Consider the following 18,873-nt stretch of genomic DNA (forward strand, 5'->3'; position numbering starts at 1 on the left):
AAAAAAAAAAAGAAGAAGAAGAAGTCCCTTGGAGTGCCTGCGTGGCTCAGTCAGTTAGGTAACCCACTCAGTTTCAGCTCAAGTGGTACTCTCAGGGTCACAAGATCAAGCTCCCCAACACGTTCTACACTCAGTGAGGCATCTGCTTGAGGGTTCTCTCCCCCTAACTCATGTGCACATTTGCTCTCTCTCTCTAAAGTAAATAAATAAATCTTAAACAAAAGAAGAAGAAGAATAGAGTGCCTGGGTGGCTCAGTAGGTTCAGCATCTGCCTTTAGCTCAGGTCATGATCTCAGAGTCCTGGGATTGAGCCCTGCATCAGGCTCCCAGCTCAGTGGGGAGTCTGCATCTCCCTCTGCCCCTCTCCCCACTCATGCTCGCTATCTCTTTCTCACAAATAAATAAAAATCTTAAAAAAAAGAAGTCCTGCTATTCAAAGATAACTAGTTTTTTTTAAAAAGATCTCCACGAAGGAGATCTTTTTTAAAAAGATGCTTGGGTGGCTCAGTTGTTGAGCATCTGCCTTTGGTTCAGGGTGTGATCCTGGGATCCTGGGATTGAGTCCTGCATCAGGCTCCCCACAAGAAACCTGCTTCTCCCTCTCTGCTTGTGGCTCTATCTCTCTGTGTCACTCATGAGTAAATGAATAAAAATAAATAAAATTAAAGAGATCTCCTTAAAATGGAAACAAAATTTCAAAGAAAAAAAAAGGTATAATTCACACTTCTCAACCATTAAACCAACTCTTATAGACATTTATTATTTTATTTTGCAAAATTTAAGCTGTAACTATACAACTCTGCAAATTCTTCAGAAATCAAAAAAGCATCGAGCAAAAAAAAAAAGGGGGGGGGCATGAAGGATCGATTAGGCTTTTGGGAAAAAATTTTCTAACTAAATGTTGTAATATAACAAAATGAGGTAAGTTCTGGGAATATATTAATATATAGTATGGACTACAGTTTATGATACTATACCACTACTCAAAAACTGCTAAGAAAATAGATCTTAACGTTTTCATCACAAGGGAAAAATCTAGCTATGGGGGGTTAGGTATTAACTAAACATATGATGACAGTCATTTCAGGATATACATACATCAAATCATTATGTTATACATCTTAAACTAATACAATGTAATATGCTGATCACATTTCAATAAAACTAGAGGTAAAAATGACATCCTTAACTCTTCATCTTACTTTTGCAGAATCATAAACAAATGGCTTTATGCAAAATGTCTGAAAGCATCATCAACTTCTTAAAATGCTCTTCTTAATCTTTCACATTAAAATCAGGCTTTTCCAACATCCTTAACATATTTCTATAGATTTCTAATATCTGTTAGATCCACCTTGGACAATGATTATGCCTCTGATTGAAGCACTTCAACTTCAATTTCACTGGCTGCAAGAAATCTTGCATCTTTATAATACTGGCAATTTTCCAATGTATTTACATTGTATGATTATGGAAAATTAGCTTCTTTCTGCCCTATCTTTCCTTCATCTATAAAAAAACTGCAATAATCCTAACTCTATTATTATGAGGTTTAAATTAGCTAATTCATGTAAAGCACTTTCAAAGTACCTGATGATCAACAAATGTTAGCTAATACTATATGGGCAGACACATTGTTCAAAAAAAAAAAACCAAGAGATCAGCAAAGCCATATAGTCACTTATGAGCAAGAATGGATGCTAGGATAAATGGGGAAAAATATCTGAGTAGGGACCAAATTACTAAAAGGTCAGTTCATTAATGATGGTTTTTTTATAGCCCTGTGCAAACTCACAATTCTGGGCCTCAGATGACAAAGACTCTGATAACAGGGTTTCACCTCCATCTCCAAGACAATATAGTGTAACAAGTACTAGCATAGGGGTACTCACAAAGAGGCATAAAATCTGCAATGGGGGGAGGGGATGAAATCAAGACAGGCTTGTCAGAGGCTGTCAACATTTGAGTAAAAGTTAGATGAAGGAAGGAAGAAAGTTATTTCAAAGAGAGGCACCACCATGTTCACTAATACTAGCAAACAAACAAAAAACCCCAGTAGGTTTAGGATTTAAGTACCTAAGAATCTGGAGATAAAGGCAGAGGCTAGATTATAAAAAGCATTGTAAACACTATCCTAAAAAGGTTAACTTTTATCCTCAGAAAAACAGGGCACCTCTAAAGGATTTTAAGCATGAGGGTGATGGTATCAAAATCAAGTGCTCCATAAAATGATCCCAAGGGCAGAGATTGTGTCCATTATGCACAGTACAGTCTCCCCAGCCTTTTGTGTCTTGTGCAATTTACTCTTGTGAATACTATGCAGTAAGTGTCTAAATGCTAAATGCTAAAAGAAAATGCCAGGAGTGAGACCTAAAGAAAAGGTAATTACAATACCATTTGCTGAATCATCCTTTTCTTGCTTAATGATACATGATGCTTCCTTCAGCATGTATTGTGTTTTTATCCTAAACAGGTCAATTAAAATTATATTCCAAAAAGAATGCATTCTCCTAAACATTTTTTCAAGTGAATAATAAAGGCTATTCCATTTCATGGGCCTATACATCTATCTCTGAGTCAGGTTCTCTGTATTTAATTATTGTAACTTTGTAATAGGTAGTTCAGTCATTATTCACTGTTTAAAAATGTTTAAAAACAGAACAGAAAATGAGAAATAACAAGTTTGACAAGGATGTGGAGAGGAAAAATTCCTCATGCCCTGGTGGTGGGAACGTAAATTGGTGCAGCCATTGTGAAAAACAGTATGGAGGTTCCTCAAAATATTAAAAATAGAAATATCTTCCAATTGAACAATTCCACTACTAGGATTTATCAAAGAAAATGAAAATACTAACTCAGAAAGAATTACACACCTCTATATTTATTGCAGCATTATTTACAATAGCCAGGATATGGAAGCAAACCAAGTGTCCATCAATAGATGAATGGATAAAGATGTGGTATCTATACGTGTACACACACACACACCCCAAGGAATATTATTTGGCCATTAAAAAAAGAATATTTTGCCATTTGTAACAACATGGATGGACCTAGAGGGTATTATGCTAAGTGAAATAAGTTAGAGAAAGACAAATACCATATGATTTCGCTTATATGTGTAATCTAAAAAATAAAAAAACAAGCAAAAAAAGCAGACACAGATTAACAAATACAGAGAATGGGCAGTTGTCAGGAGACGAGAGGCAGGTGTAAAAAGAGAAGTGGAAGGTACAATGAATAAATCACAGGGATGAAAGGCATAGCATAGGAAATATAATCAACAGTACTATAACAGTGTTGTATGGTGCTAGATGATGGCTTCATTTATTGTGAACATAGCACCATGTACAGAATTGTCTAAATCACTATGTTGTACACTTAAAATTAATGTAACGTGTCTCAACTATACTTCAGTTTAACAAAATCTAAAAAATAAAAACAGATGTGCACTGATTTAAAATCATCCTGATTACCGAGACGGGGCTATCTGGAGATGGGTTCTTCTAAAAGCAACCTGGAAAAGGGCAAGGAGGAAAACCTAAAAGCATAAATAAAATTCTTGGATTATATAATTAATCTCAGGATTTATAATCAGTAAAAGCAAAATGTAAAGTTAAACTGAAATCACTCTTCCTTACCTGTTTCTCTCCATATATCAATAAGCACATGGACAGCGAGAAGACAGTAATAGTCTGAAAACTGCAATTCGGTTTTCAAACAGGACTTCCCTGTAGGGAAAAAATCCCATATTTGTTTTTTAACATTTATTCAACATCACAGCCCCAAAGGAATTTTTTAAAGCAGAAAAGTGACAGGAGGGAGAAGATAAAAAGAGGAAATGAAAAGTAATAAGAGTCGTGTAAATACCAGAAGAAAAATATAAGCCGTGAATCAAAAGATTCAAAAGAAGGTAAGGCCACACTCAGCTGGAACAGAAGAGTTCCAGAGCAAAGGTGATATCCTTAATGGCACCAAAGGGAAAGCAGTAAGATTTGGAAGGAGGCTTCAGGTAAAGAGAAGAACAGAAGCCAAGGGCCATGTACTACTAAAGTAATAAATAGTAGGCTCATTACTTCATCTAATGATTTAGGATACATTAGAGATGTCATCTTGTCAGATAATTTACACTTTATCACATGTATCTACAATTTAAAGATCATCTACTTCTCAAACATTTACCTCATAATTTACAACATTCATTTTGTTTAATTTCAGTCTATATATTAAAAATACTAAGGCCAATCAGCAGAAAATGTCACAACAATTATAAACTCCATGTAATTCATATGAGCCTCAGATTGAGTTAGCTCAATATAGAAGAATATGGACAATTTTAATTATTTAAAATTCCAAACTTGGGGACCCCTGCGTGTGGCTCAGTGGTTTAGTGCCTGCCTTCAGCCCAGGGCGTGATCCTGGGGTCCCAGGATCGAGTCCCGCGTTGGGCTCCCTGCATGGAGCCCGCTTCTCCCTCTGCCTGTGTCTCAGCCTGCCTCTCTCTTTCTCCCTCTCATGAATAAATTTTAAAAATCTTAAAAAATAAATAAAATTCCAAACTTAAAAAAGGCTTTACATTCCAAACAGTCTTCCCACCTGATAAAATATTCTCCTTGCCAAACTCATTATAACAAGGTACTCTGAGTGATTTAAAAAAAAAAAAAAAAAAAAAAAGGACTAAAACTTAGCAAATCCGGAAACTACTACACATTTTAAAAGGTTGCTCACCAAATTCTAGTCCATGCTGGTACCTTAACATCAATTCTCTGACCACATTCAGTTTCTGATTTTTATCCATAGTATGGTACAAGCCAAGTAACCTCGTCAGCTGCACCACACACAAATGCTGCTGTAGAGCTCTGATGTCAGCAGGCAGTGCCAACTTATCCTCTGTTGGTGTCGACAAAGGAACAACTCCAAGTAACTGATTAATAAACTGCAAAGTAAAAAAAAAAGCACAGATCTCAAAACAGAACTTATCTTTGGCAGAACATAATTAACAAATGTTGAAACGGTCTACTAGAAAAAGACATTTTCTATCAAAATTACTAAAAAAATTTTCTAACAACAAATAATGCTGGTAAAAGGCCAATGAAAATGGCATGCTAATTCATTGCTGTCCACAAGTAATCTGTCAATACCAGGTACTACACTAACTAAAAAATTAAAAGAATTGTAAAAATGTTTCATAAATTATATCACATCAACATAATATATAATATGGCAATGATAAGTTTAATCAGGAAGACTATAAAAAGACCAATTACCAAAAACAAGTCTACAATTGTAACTGCTATATAAGTAAATTCTTAAAGAAAATATTACATAGAAAGGAATAGTTATGTCAGTGGCCTTAAATTGTTTTTTATTTTTTTTAAGATTTATTCATTCATGAGAGACACACACAGAGAGAGAAAGAGAGAGAGAGGCAGAGACACAGACAGAGGGAGAAGCAGGCTCCATGCAGGGAGCCCAGGCGGGACTCAATCCCAGGTCTCCAGGATCACCATCCAAGCCAAAGGCAGATGCTTTAACCACTGAGCCACACAGGCATCCCTAAATTGCTTTTTAATTAAAGCTTTATTTTGAAATGATTATAGATTCACATGCAGTTGTAAGAAACAATACAGGGGCAGCCCGGGTGGCTCAGCAGTTTGGTGCCACCTTCAGCCCAGGGCGTGATCCTGGAGACCCGGGATGGGGTTCCACGTCGGGCTCTCTGCATAGAGCCTGCTTCTCCCTCTGCCTGTGTCTCTGCCTCTCTCTCTTTCTCTCTCCCTCTCTCTCTGTCTCATGAAAAAATAAAATCTTTGAGAAAAAAAAAAAAAAGAATACAGAAAGATCCCATGTCCCCTTCTCATCCAGTTTCTCCCAATGGTAACATCTTACATTAAAATGTTTTTAATTCTTTAAATTTATGAGAATTTTAAAAAATGTATCATTCCCATTATATATTAAATATAGGCTTGGGGCACCTGGGTGGCTCAGTCTTGGTTAAACATCTACCTTCGGGGGGTGGGCAGGGAGGAAGTCTACCTTCAGCTCAGGTCTTGATTTCAGTGTTCTGAGATTGAGCCCCATATCAGGCTCCTTGTTCAGCGAGGGATCGGGTCCCATGTCGGGCTCCCTGCATAGAGCCTGCTTCTCCCTCTGCCTTTGTCTCTGTCTGTGTGTGTGTGTGTGTGTGTGTGTGTGTGTGTGTGTGAGATAAATAAATAAATAAATAAAATCTTTAAAAAAAAAAGATGACAACAAAGAATCAAACCACAAGGATCAAAAACATGTGAAAAGATAACAACAGGTAAAAAGCATTAACAAGATTTCAAAGATAAAAGGCAGAATGGCAGGTGTTAAGTACTAACCTACACACAGGGGAGAAATCTAACATGCACAAGGGGCAGCAAGTCTATTCCAACCACAAAACCTTGGAAGGCAAAAATTCAGGGCACCAGAAAGCTCCAGTCTTGGTAAGACTGAAACAGGAAAAGAGCTAGTTAAATTCCATCTAACAACCCCTCCTCTAGTTCACAGACTGACTTCCTAAACCCAGAAGAAACCTACAGTTTTATTCCCAAGGAGAAGCCGAACCAGAGGTACTACAGACTCAGGAATAGCAGGCATAGCTAGAAATGGGGATAAAGTGCTATTTTTAATTGTTTGAGGACCCTCCATACTGTCTTCCACAGTGGCTATACCAGCCTGCATTCCCAACCACAGAGTACAAGGGTTCCTTCTTCTCCACCTCCTTACCTACCATATGATCTAGTAATCATACTACTGGGTATTTATCCAATAAATATGAAAACACCAATTCAAAGGGATATATGCACCCCTTTGTTTACTGCAGCATTATTTACAATAGCCAAATTATGGAAGAAGTCCAAGTATCCATTAATAGATGAATGGACAAAGAAAATGTAGTGTATACACATAGGTACATGCACTTGAGTATTATTCAGCCATAAAAAAGAATGAAATCTTGCCATTTGCAACAACATGAAGGGAGCTAGAGAGTATATAATGGCAGGTGAAATAAGTCAGAGAAAAACAAATACCATATGTTTTCATTCATATGTGGAATTTAAGAAACATAACAAATTAAAGGGGGGAAAAAGAGAGAGACAAACCAAGAAACGGATTCTTACCTATGGAGAACAAATTGATGGTTATCAGAGGGGATGTGAGTGGGGATCAAGGAGTATACTTATTGTGATGAGCACTAAATATCGTACAGAACTGCTAAATCATTATACTGTGTATCTGAAATTAATTTAACACTGTATGTAAACTATATTGGAATTAAAATTAAATAAATAAATAAATAAGTAAGTAAATAAATAAAACCTCTATGTTGGTTTAAAAAAAAAAGAGGATAAAGTGAAACTCTGTTATTCAGTGATGGATGGGCACCCTAATAACCCTCTCCCCCTAATCCCAACCAAATCCCAGAATGCCGAATGCCAAATGTTTGAGACCCCAACACAAAAGGTGGCAAACAGGCTCTATAAAAAGTATTCCTGAGGTGAGGGGTGAGGGGCAGAGGATGGAGGAAGTTTGGGGGAGAATGGAACAGATGATCACCTCATGTTTTAGACTACACTCAGAGAAGTTTATGGTTCTGTCAGATTGATTGGGATTAATCAAATAAAAAGTATGAATTCTGAGAAAGTTGTGCAAGAAAGGTAATCTCCATATACAAAGTGGCACAGCGTTTGGTCATAAAAATATAAATTCTGAATAAACACTGAACTAAACTGGAGGCAAGTACATAAGGAGAGAAGTAGGATGTTGTTGTAAACAAGATCATCTTTCCACAACAGGACTCCAACAGACTAAGATTTTAACTATAAAAATAAACAGTTACACAAATCTGTAATTTAGAAATATGGAGGTAAATCACAGAAGACACACATAGGAGTTGAAAGCGATCTACCTGTAGAGAGCCACAACAGGGGCTGAGGGGGTAGGGAGGTGGCAAACAGCTGCTACTATTTGTCAACAGAAACTTTGTAGTGCTATTTGGCTATTTCAACTTTATCCATAAAATTTTTTGACACAAGTAAAAATTAAAAAGAAAACTCCACTCATGCAGTTTCACATCTATAACAATTTTGCTTCAATTTGTCTCCAATTATATGAATTTTAATAATTATGATCAGATAACCATATGCAACAAAGAAACTGCAGCACTGATTTTCATGTTTTTGATTAAATGCCTATACAGCTTCTACTGCCAGCTGTTCCATTCTTGTAAGCTATTTTATATATTAGTGATTCTTATTATTAATGCTTTCTTCAGGGAATGCTAAAGAATCTTCCAGATAGGTTTTGTCATGAAACAATATATTCATTCTTTATTCCAGTCTGTACAGTTTTACTGATACGCAAAAAGCTTCTTTAAAAACTGGAATCATTTGTTTAGTTTAAAACCCCAAGATAAAGGAAACAAAAACATCACTCTGGGTGAGCCACTTCAGGATAACTGGATTCAGTGGCCTCTTAGGAGCTAGTTAGTCCCAGTTCTAAATGATTGGGCTACTAATTCATTACGACTACAGTTCTCAGCTTGAACTTTACTGAACAGTTTGCAATCCTCTGATAAACACACTGCTGAGTGGCAGAATTTTTAGCTACTGAAGTCATCCTACATTTAAAAAGTTGTGGCAGCAAAATTACCCCCTCAATGAAAAATTTATGTGGGACTACAAAACTCATTGCAACAGCTTTAAATCTTTTGTTTCACAGAACAATGACTACCTGTCACTGTTAGTATTCCAGCATTTCTAGAGGGTTCCTCTCAGATTATTACTACATGAGATCACATGAGATGACCTAAAACTTTCAAACATACTAATATATCAGAGGTGCTTGTACTAGATTCACATTAGCAAACCCTTATGAATCTCAGCTGATAGTAATTTAAGTGTCCTTTTAATGCAGTCCCATTATTTGATGCTTCAACTTACAAGACGAAAAGCAATGTAAGACATGATCAATTGTTCCAAATCTTAGCACTTAGTACATAACATGTGCAACCAACACTAACTGAAGGAATCTCTTCCATGTGGTTCTAGATTCTGCTTAAATCTCTCTAGTAACATGAAACTTACACAATCTATTTTTAGAGAATCTGACTATGAGAAAGATCTTTTTTCACTGGCCAAATTCTGAATTCCCTGTAACAACTTCTTACCATGCCAATTCTCAATCCCCTTTGTACAAGGGCTTTTCATTTTAAGAAAGGAAGGACTCTGTCCTCACCAAGCCAAACCTCTCTTCCACTCAACTATTTCTCCCTCCTATGCTTTCAAGTCCTCCTACAATCCAAAACCCCTTTTCTGGATATGTTACAATTAATTCAGAAAATTCTAAAGCTTGGCCTGAGCCCTGTGAGCACAGCACTCCAAGAATAGCTTTACTAAACCAAAGTGTCAGTCATTTCAGAACCCAACATAGGGAGGCCTAGGTGGCTCAGTGGTTGGGCATCTGCCTTCAGCTCAAGTCATAATCCTGGGGTCCTGGGATTGAGTCCTGCATCAGCCTCCCTGTGGGAAGCCTGCTTCTCCCTCTGCCTATGTCTCTGCCTCTGTGTCTCTCCTGAATAAATAAATAAAATCGTTAAAAAAAAAAAAAAAAAAAAAAACAACGCAATAGATACCACTGGCTACTTATCAGTTTGAGAATGCACTGCTCCATCTGCCCTAGACACATCATCTCAAGACTGCCAACTATTGAGCTTGCTGGACTGAAGATATGACCACCAAACAAATACTCTAGTCACCTCCACTAAGGCATTCTGGAATAACAGGTGATGACAACTCTGCGATAGAAAGGCTTCGTTGCAACCTTCACTAATTACATAAGTATTTATGAGTAAAGCTGATCAAAGTCATAGACTTTCATTATACATGCCAATGTTTCTTTATATGGTACTCTATCCTACCCCAAATATACTGAAGTACTATCTTCATGACTTTTCTGTAAATCTAAAATTATTCCAAAATAGATTCATCAAAATTAAAACTTTGCTCTGCAAAGGATCCTATTAAAGGATGAAAAGACAAGTACAAACTGGGAGAAAATATATGAAACCACATTTTGGACAAAAGAGTTATATCTAGAATATCTAAACTCTCAAAACTCAATAGTAAAAAAACAAAACAAAACAAAAAAAAAAACAACTAGAAAGTGAGGAAAGACGGAGACACACATTTCACTGAGAATATAAAGCTGGCAAATAAAGAAGCACATGAGAAGATGTTCAACATAATTAACCATTAGGTAAATGCACATTAAAACCAGTATAAAAGACACCTGGGTGGCTCACCAGTTGGGCGTCTGCCTTCAGCTCAGGGCATGATCCTGGGGCCCCGGGATCAAGTCCCACATCGGGCTCCCTGCATGGAGCCTGCTTCTCCCTTTGCCTATGTCTCTGCCTCTGAGTGTGTGTGTGTGTGTGTGTGTGTCATGAATAAATAAAATCTTAAAAAAAAAAAAAACACACACTATAAAATATCACTAGGCACCAACCAGAATGGTTAAAATAAAAAAAAATAGTGCCAACACTAAATGCTGATGAGGATGTGGAGAAACTGGATCACTCATTCACTGGTAATAGGAATTTAAAATGGGATGGCCACTGTGAAAAAGTTTAGACATTTCTTAAAGAAAAAAAACAAACAAACAAAAAAAAACAACCACAACAAAAAAACCCTAACATGCAGCTACCAAACCAAAATGCACTACTGGCCACTTTTTTCAGAGAAGTGACGATTTAAGTTCACACAAAAAAAACCTGCACTCAAATGTCCACAGCAGTTCTATTTCTAACAGCCAAAAACAGGAAACTGGATGTCCTTCAAAAGATTAAAGAAATGGTGGCACATCAATACCACAGAATACTACTCAGCAATACTCAAGAATGAACTACTGAGGGCAGCCCGGGGGGGGCTCAGCGGTTTAATGCCGCCTTCAGCCCAGGGTGGGATCCTGGAGACCCAGGATCGAGTCCCATGTCAGACTCCCTGCGTGGGGCCTGCTTCTCCCTCTACCTGTGTCTCTGCCTCTCTCTCTCTCTCTCTCATGCATAAATAAATAAAATCTTAAAAAAAAATGAACTACTGAAACATGTAACATGGATGAATCTCCAGGGAATTATGCTGAGGGAGAAAAAAAGTTAATCTCAGAAAGTTATACATAATATGATTCTATTACGTAACATTCTTAAAATGACAAAATTACAGAAATAGAAGCCATGTTAGTGATTGCCAGGGGACACAGAGAGAAAGGGGGAGGTACAGGGAGATGGCTGCCAGTACAAAGGGGTAGCACATAGGATCCTGGTAGTGGAACTGTTCTGTATCATGACGCTGGTGGGGTTCACTGAATCCACATGCACTGCATAACTGCATTAAATACACACATAATGTACCATATGTACACACACAGATGTAAAACTGATGAAATGTGGATAAGGTCAGTGAATTGTATCAATATCAATTTCCTAATTATGATATTACAATATAGTTATGCAAGAGGTTACAAATGGGGCAAAATGGGAATAGGGTATACAGAGGTCTCTGTATTATTTCTCTTACAACTACAGGTGAATCTAAAACTCAAAAAAACAAAAAACAAAAAAACCACCCCACACTTCACCATAAAACAAGAAAGAATCTAACTATCAGAGGCTTATTCTCCTTGTGGCTTAACAAGAAATCATGTCTTAATCTGCTAGCACCTGGAATCCTTGGCTTGCTAGAGCAGTTACCTGGGCATCTCATGTTCACCACTCACACACACACTTTAACCTAGTTACAGTAAATACAGGCACCGAACAGAATTCTAAACTATACTTACTTTTGTACATTGTGTAGCAGGCAAGAGGTCAACAAACACCTTGAGGTCTGTGAAACAACAAGGTTTATCCCCAAACTTTTTAAAATATTGGAACATTAATTCTTCTGGATCACCTAAGGGAGAGCAAAAAGATACCACTAAATCAATTCATGAATTAAGCAATTTCTAATTTAAGAGGCCTGATTTGAAAAACCTTTATTTCAATTAATTTAAAATTTTGCTTGAATGAGAATGACACTGACGGCTGGAGGATGGCTTGTCCATTTAAACAAATACTGTAAAAAGGAGCTGAATCTTACAAACTCAGTTTACCTGTTATTACACTTAGGAAATGTAACACTTTTCATTAAAGTTTAAATACCCTTAAAAAAAAAAAAAAGTTTAAATACCTAAAAAGGTTTCATTAAAATTTAAGTAAAGACTGAAATTTATACACAAACATTAAACAAACATGCTTCTTTCCACAGTTCCTGAACTATTTACTTTAACAAGTATTAAATGTTAACGAAATGAAAGGGAATGTTTAACAGGCTCACCAAAAGAAGAGAAAATAAATGGCAAGAGTCATAAGCCAATAACCCCCAACAAGATTACTACTATGGAAAATTTAAACCTGGATATGCAGAGGCTACCAGCACACGTCTTATTTTTCCTCAAATTAAAAACAAAAACTAAAATAATGAAAAAGGAAATGCTCTCAAATTGAACTGGATTTAAGAAGCAGAGATTTTCAACCCAAATCATGTTTTTCTCCCATCTTGTCACTGTCCTTACAAATTTTCTTTAACTGTTAATTCCTCTAACTCCACCAGATACTCTTTCATCAATGGTTTTGTGAGTGCTTGAAGCAGATTTTCAAGAAATCTTTCATCTGCTTCATGAAATCTTGAAATTTTGACAAAACTGGCTATTTCACTTTGAAATTGATTCTGACATTAATGTTGGGTCAAAAAAGAATGTCTGATAAAGACTCTGGTGGAACACGGAGAGATACTAATATTGAGTTGAAAATAGGATTGAGGGCTAATAGTATCAGTAATCCATTCATAAGTAGATATTTTCAGGTTATGAAAATGTTTGTTTCCCAAACATGACTTCATCATCATAGACCTCAGAGAATGAATACTGTGCTTGGATATGGGGGGCCTATCTGTATCTTCTCATGGTTTCCCAAATAATATTAAGGGTTCTTACCTAGTTTATACTCATCATTAAAACCTTGACGTCTTAAACGTCTAATCAGTTCCAGTTTAGCAAGATGTGGTCCTCGGAGATGGCGGGAACTTTTAGATTCTTCTGTTATCCGATCTTCTATAAACTTCACAGCTTCTTCTGCAGAATAATGCACTTCTCCTTCTAAAGAGCTAGGTATAAACACATGAAAAAAGGTATCTTCGTACCTCTATTGTCCATCCTAAAACTTAGAAGTGAAGCTAAACTGATTTCAAGAAAAAAATTTAAAAAATAAAAAGCACTTTGATAATTAGAAAGTAATATGGGAGTAAAAGGGAACCAGAAGCATATTCTGACAAGTCACATGACACAGGATTATTCCTAATTTTGGCCTTTGATTACTGCACAGTGACTAATTACGTCTACCTCTTTCTTAAAAAAAGAATGCATATGACCTTATATATATAAAATACTGTCTATATTCTGTTTATACCAGGGTTAAGAACTTACCATATTCTGGGGCACATAGGTGGCTCAGTTGGTTAAACAACCAACTCCTGATTTTCGCTCAGGTCATGATCTCTGGGTCCAGGGATTGAGCCCCACATCTGGTTCTGTGGTCAGTGGGGAGTCTGCTTCTCTCCCTCTCCCTCTGGTCCTCCCTGTACTCACAAGTGCAAGCTCTCTCTCTCTCTCTCTCTCTCTCTAATAAATACATAATCTTTTTTTTTAAAGAAAAAAAATACTGTCTAAAAAATCTAAGTAAATTTTACTTTATTGCTTGAAGAAGGAAGGCTGAGAAAAATTAGATGACTCAGTTAATATTACAAAGTAAGCATCAGCTCATTACCATCTTAACTCCTGCTTACTTTTTAAGAAGATCCCATCTATGTTTGTGTTTTCATCTGGAATAGCAAAAAAAGAAAACAACAACAAAAAAAGGAAACCAGCAACAATCTAAGTGTCCACGAGTCCATCAATGGGGGGCAAGTTAAATGAATTATAGTACATCTTTAAGCTGGAGTTCTCTTAAGTCACTACAAAGAATGAAACAAATCTATATGTATCATAAATTGAAAGATGCCCAAGATATATTTTAAGGAAGAAAATTGCAAGTTGCAAACCATTATGTCTAATTGGACTGCATTTTTATGTTAAATAATGAGAAAAAATGTTAGTATATGGACAGATATAAAGCTGGAAGAAAAGATTCTAAATTGCCATTCTCTCTGGGAGCACTTGGCTGACTCATCTGGCAAAGCATGCGACTCGACCTTGGGTTCAGGGTCATGAGTTCAAGCCCCACGTTGGGCATAGAGCTTACTTTAAAAAAAGAAAAAAAAAAAAAAGTATTATCTCTGAGTCAATTATATCTCAATAAAAGTGGAAAGAGGGAGGAAAGTGTTATTTCCAGGATGGCAGGATAATTAGGAAGTAACACTTTCTACACCACACATTTCTGCACTGGTTTAAGATTTTTTCAATAAACACATAAGATTTTTCATTTAAAAAAATTATTATTATTATTTTTTAAAGATTTTATTTATTTATTCATGATAGACATAGAGAAAGAGAGGGGCAGAGAGAGAAGCAGGCTCCATGCCGGGAGCACGACACAGGACTCAATCCCGGGACTCCAGGATCATGCCCTGGGCCAAAGGCAGGTACTACTAAATCGATGAACCACCCAGGGATACCCTAAAAATTATTTTAGAATTATTTTGTATTTTAATATATTATATATGATATTATTTTAAAATTATTTTACAATTTAAAAAAAATGAAAAATCTTTCTTTGAAAGGGCTACGCTATTGAGACCAAAAAAGAGAATTCAATTAGGCATACAATGAAATCCTTTTGCTACACTGTGCTAAAAAGTGCCAGTGTAATTCAGGAAAGGAGTCGACTTACTGTTCACCTTCAGCAGGAGGAGTCCAGGCCTCTTCAATCAGTCGAAAGACAGAATCGAAATAAGTCAGATAGAACTGCCAGTCATCTGAGCTAAAATCAGATTGAATGGTGCACACAGGATTAAACCCAAGTTGTGACAAGCCTGCCCTAGGAACCATGATACTCCACTTATTTTCTAGGTTACATTTTAGTCTTTACTAAGAGAAGCCCACCCCTTCCTCTGCATTTCCTCTGCTGCCCCAAAAGGGCAACTCCAGAGGCATTTTCAAAGTATAAAACTTTTAGGAAACAATTATTCCCTTCAGTGGAATCACCAGGTCCAGAAAACTAATATTCTTAACAGAAAACTCCACATTAGCATTTCCCCAAAATAGGGTGGAGAGGCGGTGTCTCTTTTAGACCAATACTGTATTTACCAAATTAATGATTTTTGGCATTCATTCTGAAGACCTAAGACTTAGCACCCTGGTGGCCTTAAGTCCCATTATAACTCTTTACTGAAAGATGAAGGGCCATTAAAAACTTTCTAAAATACCTAGAACACACTACTAAGAGATTTTATGTCCAGGCAATATAAAAGACAATAGACCAAGAAAAAAAATGTCAGTAGTGACATCTGAGAGCCCCACTTCAGTCTCATACTCCAAAGAGAAGCATATACTTACTTTTTTAATAAGAGGCGCCTGGAAAGGGCATTGCACTCTGGCCACCTGCTCAACTTCTTGTACATAGCCATGCATTTATTTTCCCGACTCTGAATCTCACTTGTCAACTTCTCTACAATTAAAAGTTATAAAAATTGGTAAGCTGGTCATTTCTTCTCAGAAACCAGAATAAAGTCCAAACACAAGAAGGAAAATGTCACATTTTATTGCCTCTCTTAGAAAATGCGACCACTACTAAATACAAACTATTATCTTAATAAAGATTATTTTGCTGAAAAGAAAAAAGTACATTTCTGCTATTAAACTTTTATAATCATTTTTTCTATAAACTATAAGGATCCAGAATTTATTGAGTCAAGGATCTAGTACATGGGATACACTTATAAAACCCCAAAAGCACCTAGGGACTAGTACTGGTCCATAGACAGACTTCCCATCTATACATACAGCTCCAAAACATGGAAAAAGCTTGGACTGGAACGGGAAAGCAAGGTATAATGTGAGGAGGAATACAAAAATGAACAGAGATCAATCAAACACCTTCACAAGAGCTGGGAACAGAAAAACTAAGACTATTATTTCTGACCAAATTAGATTTGCCCCAACCTTTTAGAAGAGCTTAGCTGATTAAGGATACCAACAATTACATTATGAATTTCCTACAAATAATCTTCATTTTAACTATCCTAGAACTATAATCCAGCTGGGTAAAAACAGAAAGGCTGGGGATCCCTGGGTGGCTCAGTGGTTTAGCACCTGCCTTGGGCGCAGGGCATGATGCTGGAGTTCCGGGATCAAGTCCCACATCGGGTTCCCTTCATGGAGCTTGCTTCTCCCTCTGCCTATGTCTCTGCCTCTCTCTCTCTGTCTCTCATGAATAAATAAAATCTTCAAAAAAAAACCCCCAAAACTTAAAAAAAAGGCTAACATACTGTATACAAGGAGGCTGAAGTTAAAGAATAAGTAACATTAAAACAATAATAATCTCTCTCAAATAAATAAATATTATCTCTTTTTTAAAAAGGAGGGGATGCCTGGTAGCTCAGGTCATAATCTCGGGGTCCTGAAATCAGCCAGAGTCCAGCTTCTGGCTCAGTAGGGAGTCTGCTTCTCCCTCTCCTTCTCCCCCCCGCCCCCCACTCATGGTCACTTTCTCTCTCAAATAAATAAATCTTTAAAAAACAACAAAAACTCCTATGTCTTATATAATTAAAGTTGTTAACAGTTAGTTTTATGACCACAATCAAATAAAGGATATACACACCTATATGAAATAAAGTTTTTTAATGACTGTTCCTATTGAGAGATCTAAAGCTACTCATCTACAATTAGATTCCCCCAAAGACTAGAACGGCACAATTAAAAACCAGGTTTGTCAAAACAACACTGCATTTGCAGAACTTTCTCCTATTGAAATCATCAAAAATGGGTAAATGTTTAGGAACCTAAATCTTTGTCATAAACATCTTAAAAGGGGAATGGTTAGATCTATGAAGTTCCTACGAATAAGTTTTCCAATAAAAAGGGAAGAAGTCTTTTCACTACAATGGAAAAGACCTAACTTTTTAACCTATAAAGTGCTTTCGCAAATCATTAAGATGATTAACCAATGTTTTAGGATGGGAAAAGGATAAGGAAAAGCAGCTTAAAGAAAATATCAATGGCTTTTAAACAAAAAAATTATCCTCCCTCCAAATTAAATAAAAATTGTAAGATATGTTCAATCTCTCAGATTGAAAAACATTAAAAAGTTTAAAAAGGGGGTGCCTGGCTGGCTCAGTCAGTAGAGCATGTGACTCCTGATCTCAGGCTGTGAGTTAGAGCCAAACATTGGGTGTAGAACTTACTTGAAAGTAATTTTTTTTTTAAAGATTTTATTTATTTATTCATGAGAGACAGAGAGAGAGAGAGATGAAGAGACACAGGCAGAGGGAAAAGCAGGCTCCATGCAGGGAGCCCAACGTGGGACTCGATCCCAGGTCTCTAGGATCATGCCCTGGGCCGAAGGTGGTGTTAAACTGCTGAGCCAAAAGAAATTTTGTGGCTGCCCAAAAGTAATTAAAAAAAAAAAAGTTTGGGATCCCTGGGTGGCGCAGCGGTTTAGCGCCTGCCTTTGGCCCAGGGCGTGATCCTGGAGACCCGGGATCAAATCCCACGTCGGGCTCCCAGTGCATGGAGCCTGCTTCTCCCTCTGCCTATGTCTCTGCCTCTCTCTCTCTGTGTGACTATCATAAATAAAATAAATAAATAAATAAAAAGTTTAATGTGCCTGGGTGGCTCAGTCAGTTAAGCATCTGACCTCTGGTTTTGGCTTAGGTCTGGGTCTCAGGATCATGAGATCAAGCCCCACATTGGCTCCATGCTCAACATGGAGTATGCCTGTCCTTCTCCCTCTGCTCCTCCCCTAGCTCATACTTGTTGCGTGCATGCTCTCTTTCTCACTCTCATAAATAAATAAAATCTTTACCAAAAGTTTGAAATAACAGTTTAGTGATACAAGTTAAGTATACAAAGAAGCAGGACCTCTCACATACTGATAGTAAATACAGTAAGTGGGAATACACATTGCAGCCTCTTAGAGGGCAATCTGATTTGTAACAAAGGTGTTCTCTGCAAATAACTTCAATATCCATCAAGAGCTGGTTAAGTAAATTGTCTGCATTTATACTATGAAATATTGGACAGTCATTAAAGTATAAGGTAATAAGGATATCTCTAAGACACTGTTAAGTTAAAAAAAAATGGGTATAAGAAGATACAGAGCAAAAGTCACAAACTCAAATGACTTCATAGGACAAGCAGGGAAACAAAAAAAGTTTTGTACCCAGGGTACACATCCTGACTAGAGACAAATAACATTTAAAAATCTTCAAGAAAAGTAATTGTAATTAAATTTTTTAATAAAATGTTTTCTAATAGAAACATGCCGAATAAATAAGATTACTCTATGCACTAGGTGCAGTATGTTCTCATTCATGGTTTGAAAAAACTGGGAAGAAGGGCGAGGGGAAAGGACATCTTTAGAAGGATACACAGAACAAATTACTGGTGAAGAACCTAGAGAACAAAAGGTTGGAGATCTGGGGTATAATCTTTCTTTCACACCTCCTGAATTTTCTAAATTCATGAATTATTTTCAATTTTAAAATGCTTTTAGGGATCCCTGGGTGGCGCAGCAGTTTGGCGCCTGCCTTTGGCCCAGGGCGCGATCCTGGAGACCCGGGATCGAATCCCACACCGGGATCCCGGTGCATGGAGCCTGCT

The 18,873-nt window shown here is 36.9% G+C and overlaps 1 protein-coding gene across 1 annotated transcript in view; it reads right to left on the reverse strand.

Annotated features, from left to right (window-relative positions):
* The window catches only part of NAA25 (N-alpha-acetyltransferase 25, NatB auxiliary subunit), a 75,455-nt gene that overhangs the window by 26,726 nt on the left and 29,856 nt on the right, over positions 1 to 18,873 (reverse strand). Inside the window, exons 8-13 of the mRNA XM_026018861.2 lie at positions 15,610 to 15,721; positions 14,945 to 15,034; positions 13,054 to 13,223; positions 11,860 to 11,972; positions 4,729 to 4,936; positions 3,642 to 3,731 (exon numbers count right to left, since the gene is read on the reverse strand). Of these exons, the coding sequence (XP_025874646.1) occupies positions 3,642 to 3,731; positions 4,729 to 4,936; positions 11,860 to 11,972; positions 13,054 to 13,223; positions 14,945 to 15,034; positions 15,610 to 15,721 (783 nt within the window). The remainder of the gene's footprint in view (positions 1 to 3,641; positions 3,732 to 4,728; positions 4,937 to 11,859; positions 11,973 to 13,053; positions 13,224 to 14,944; positions 15,035 to 15,609; positions 15,722 to 18,873) is intronic.

The sequence above is a fragment of the Vulpes vulpes genome, chromosome 10 (assembly GCF_048418805.1).
Source record: "Vulpes vulpes isolate BD-2025 chromosome 10, VulVul3, whole genome shotgun sequence".
Classification (NCBI taxonomy): domain Eukaryota; kingdom Metazoa; phylum Chordata; class Mammalia; order Carnivora; family Canidae; genus Vulpes; species Vulpes vulpes.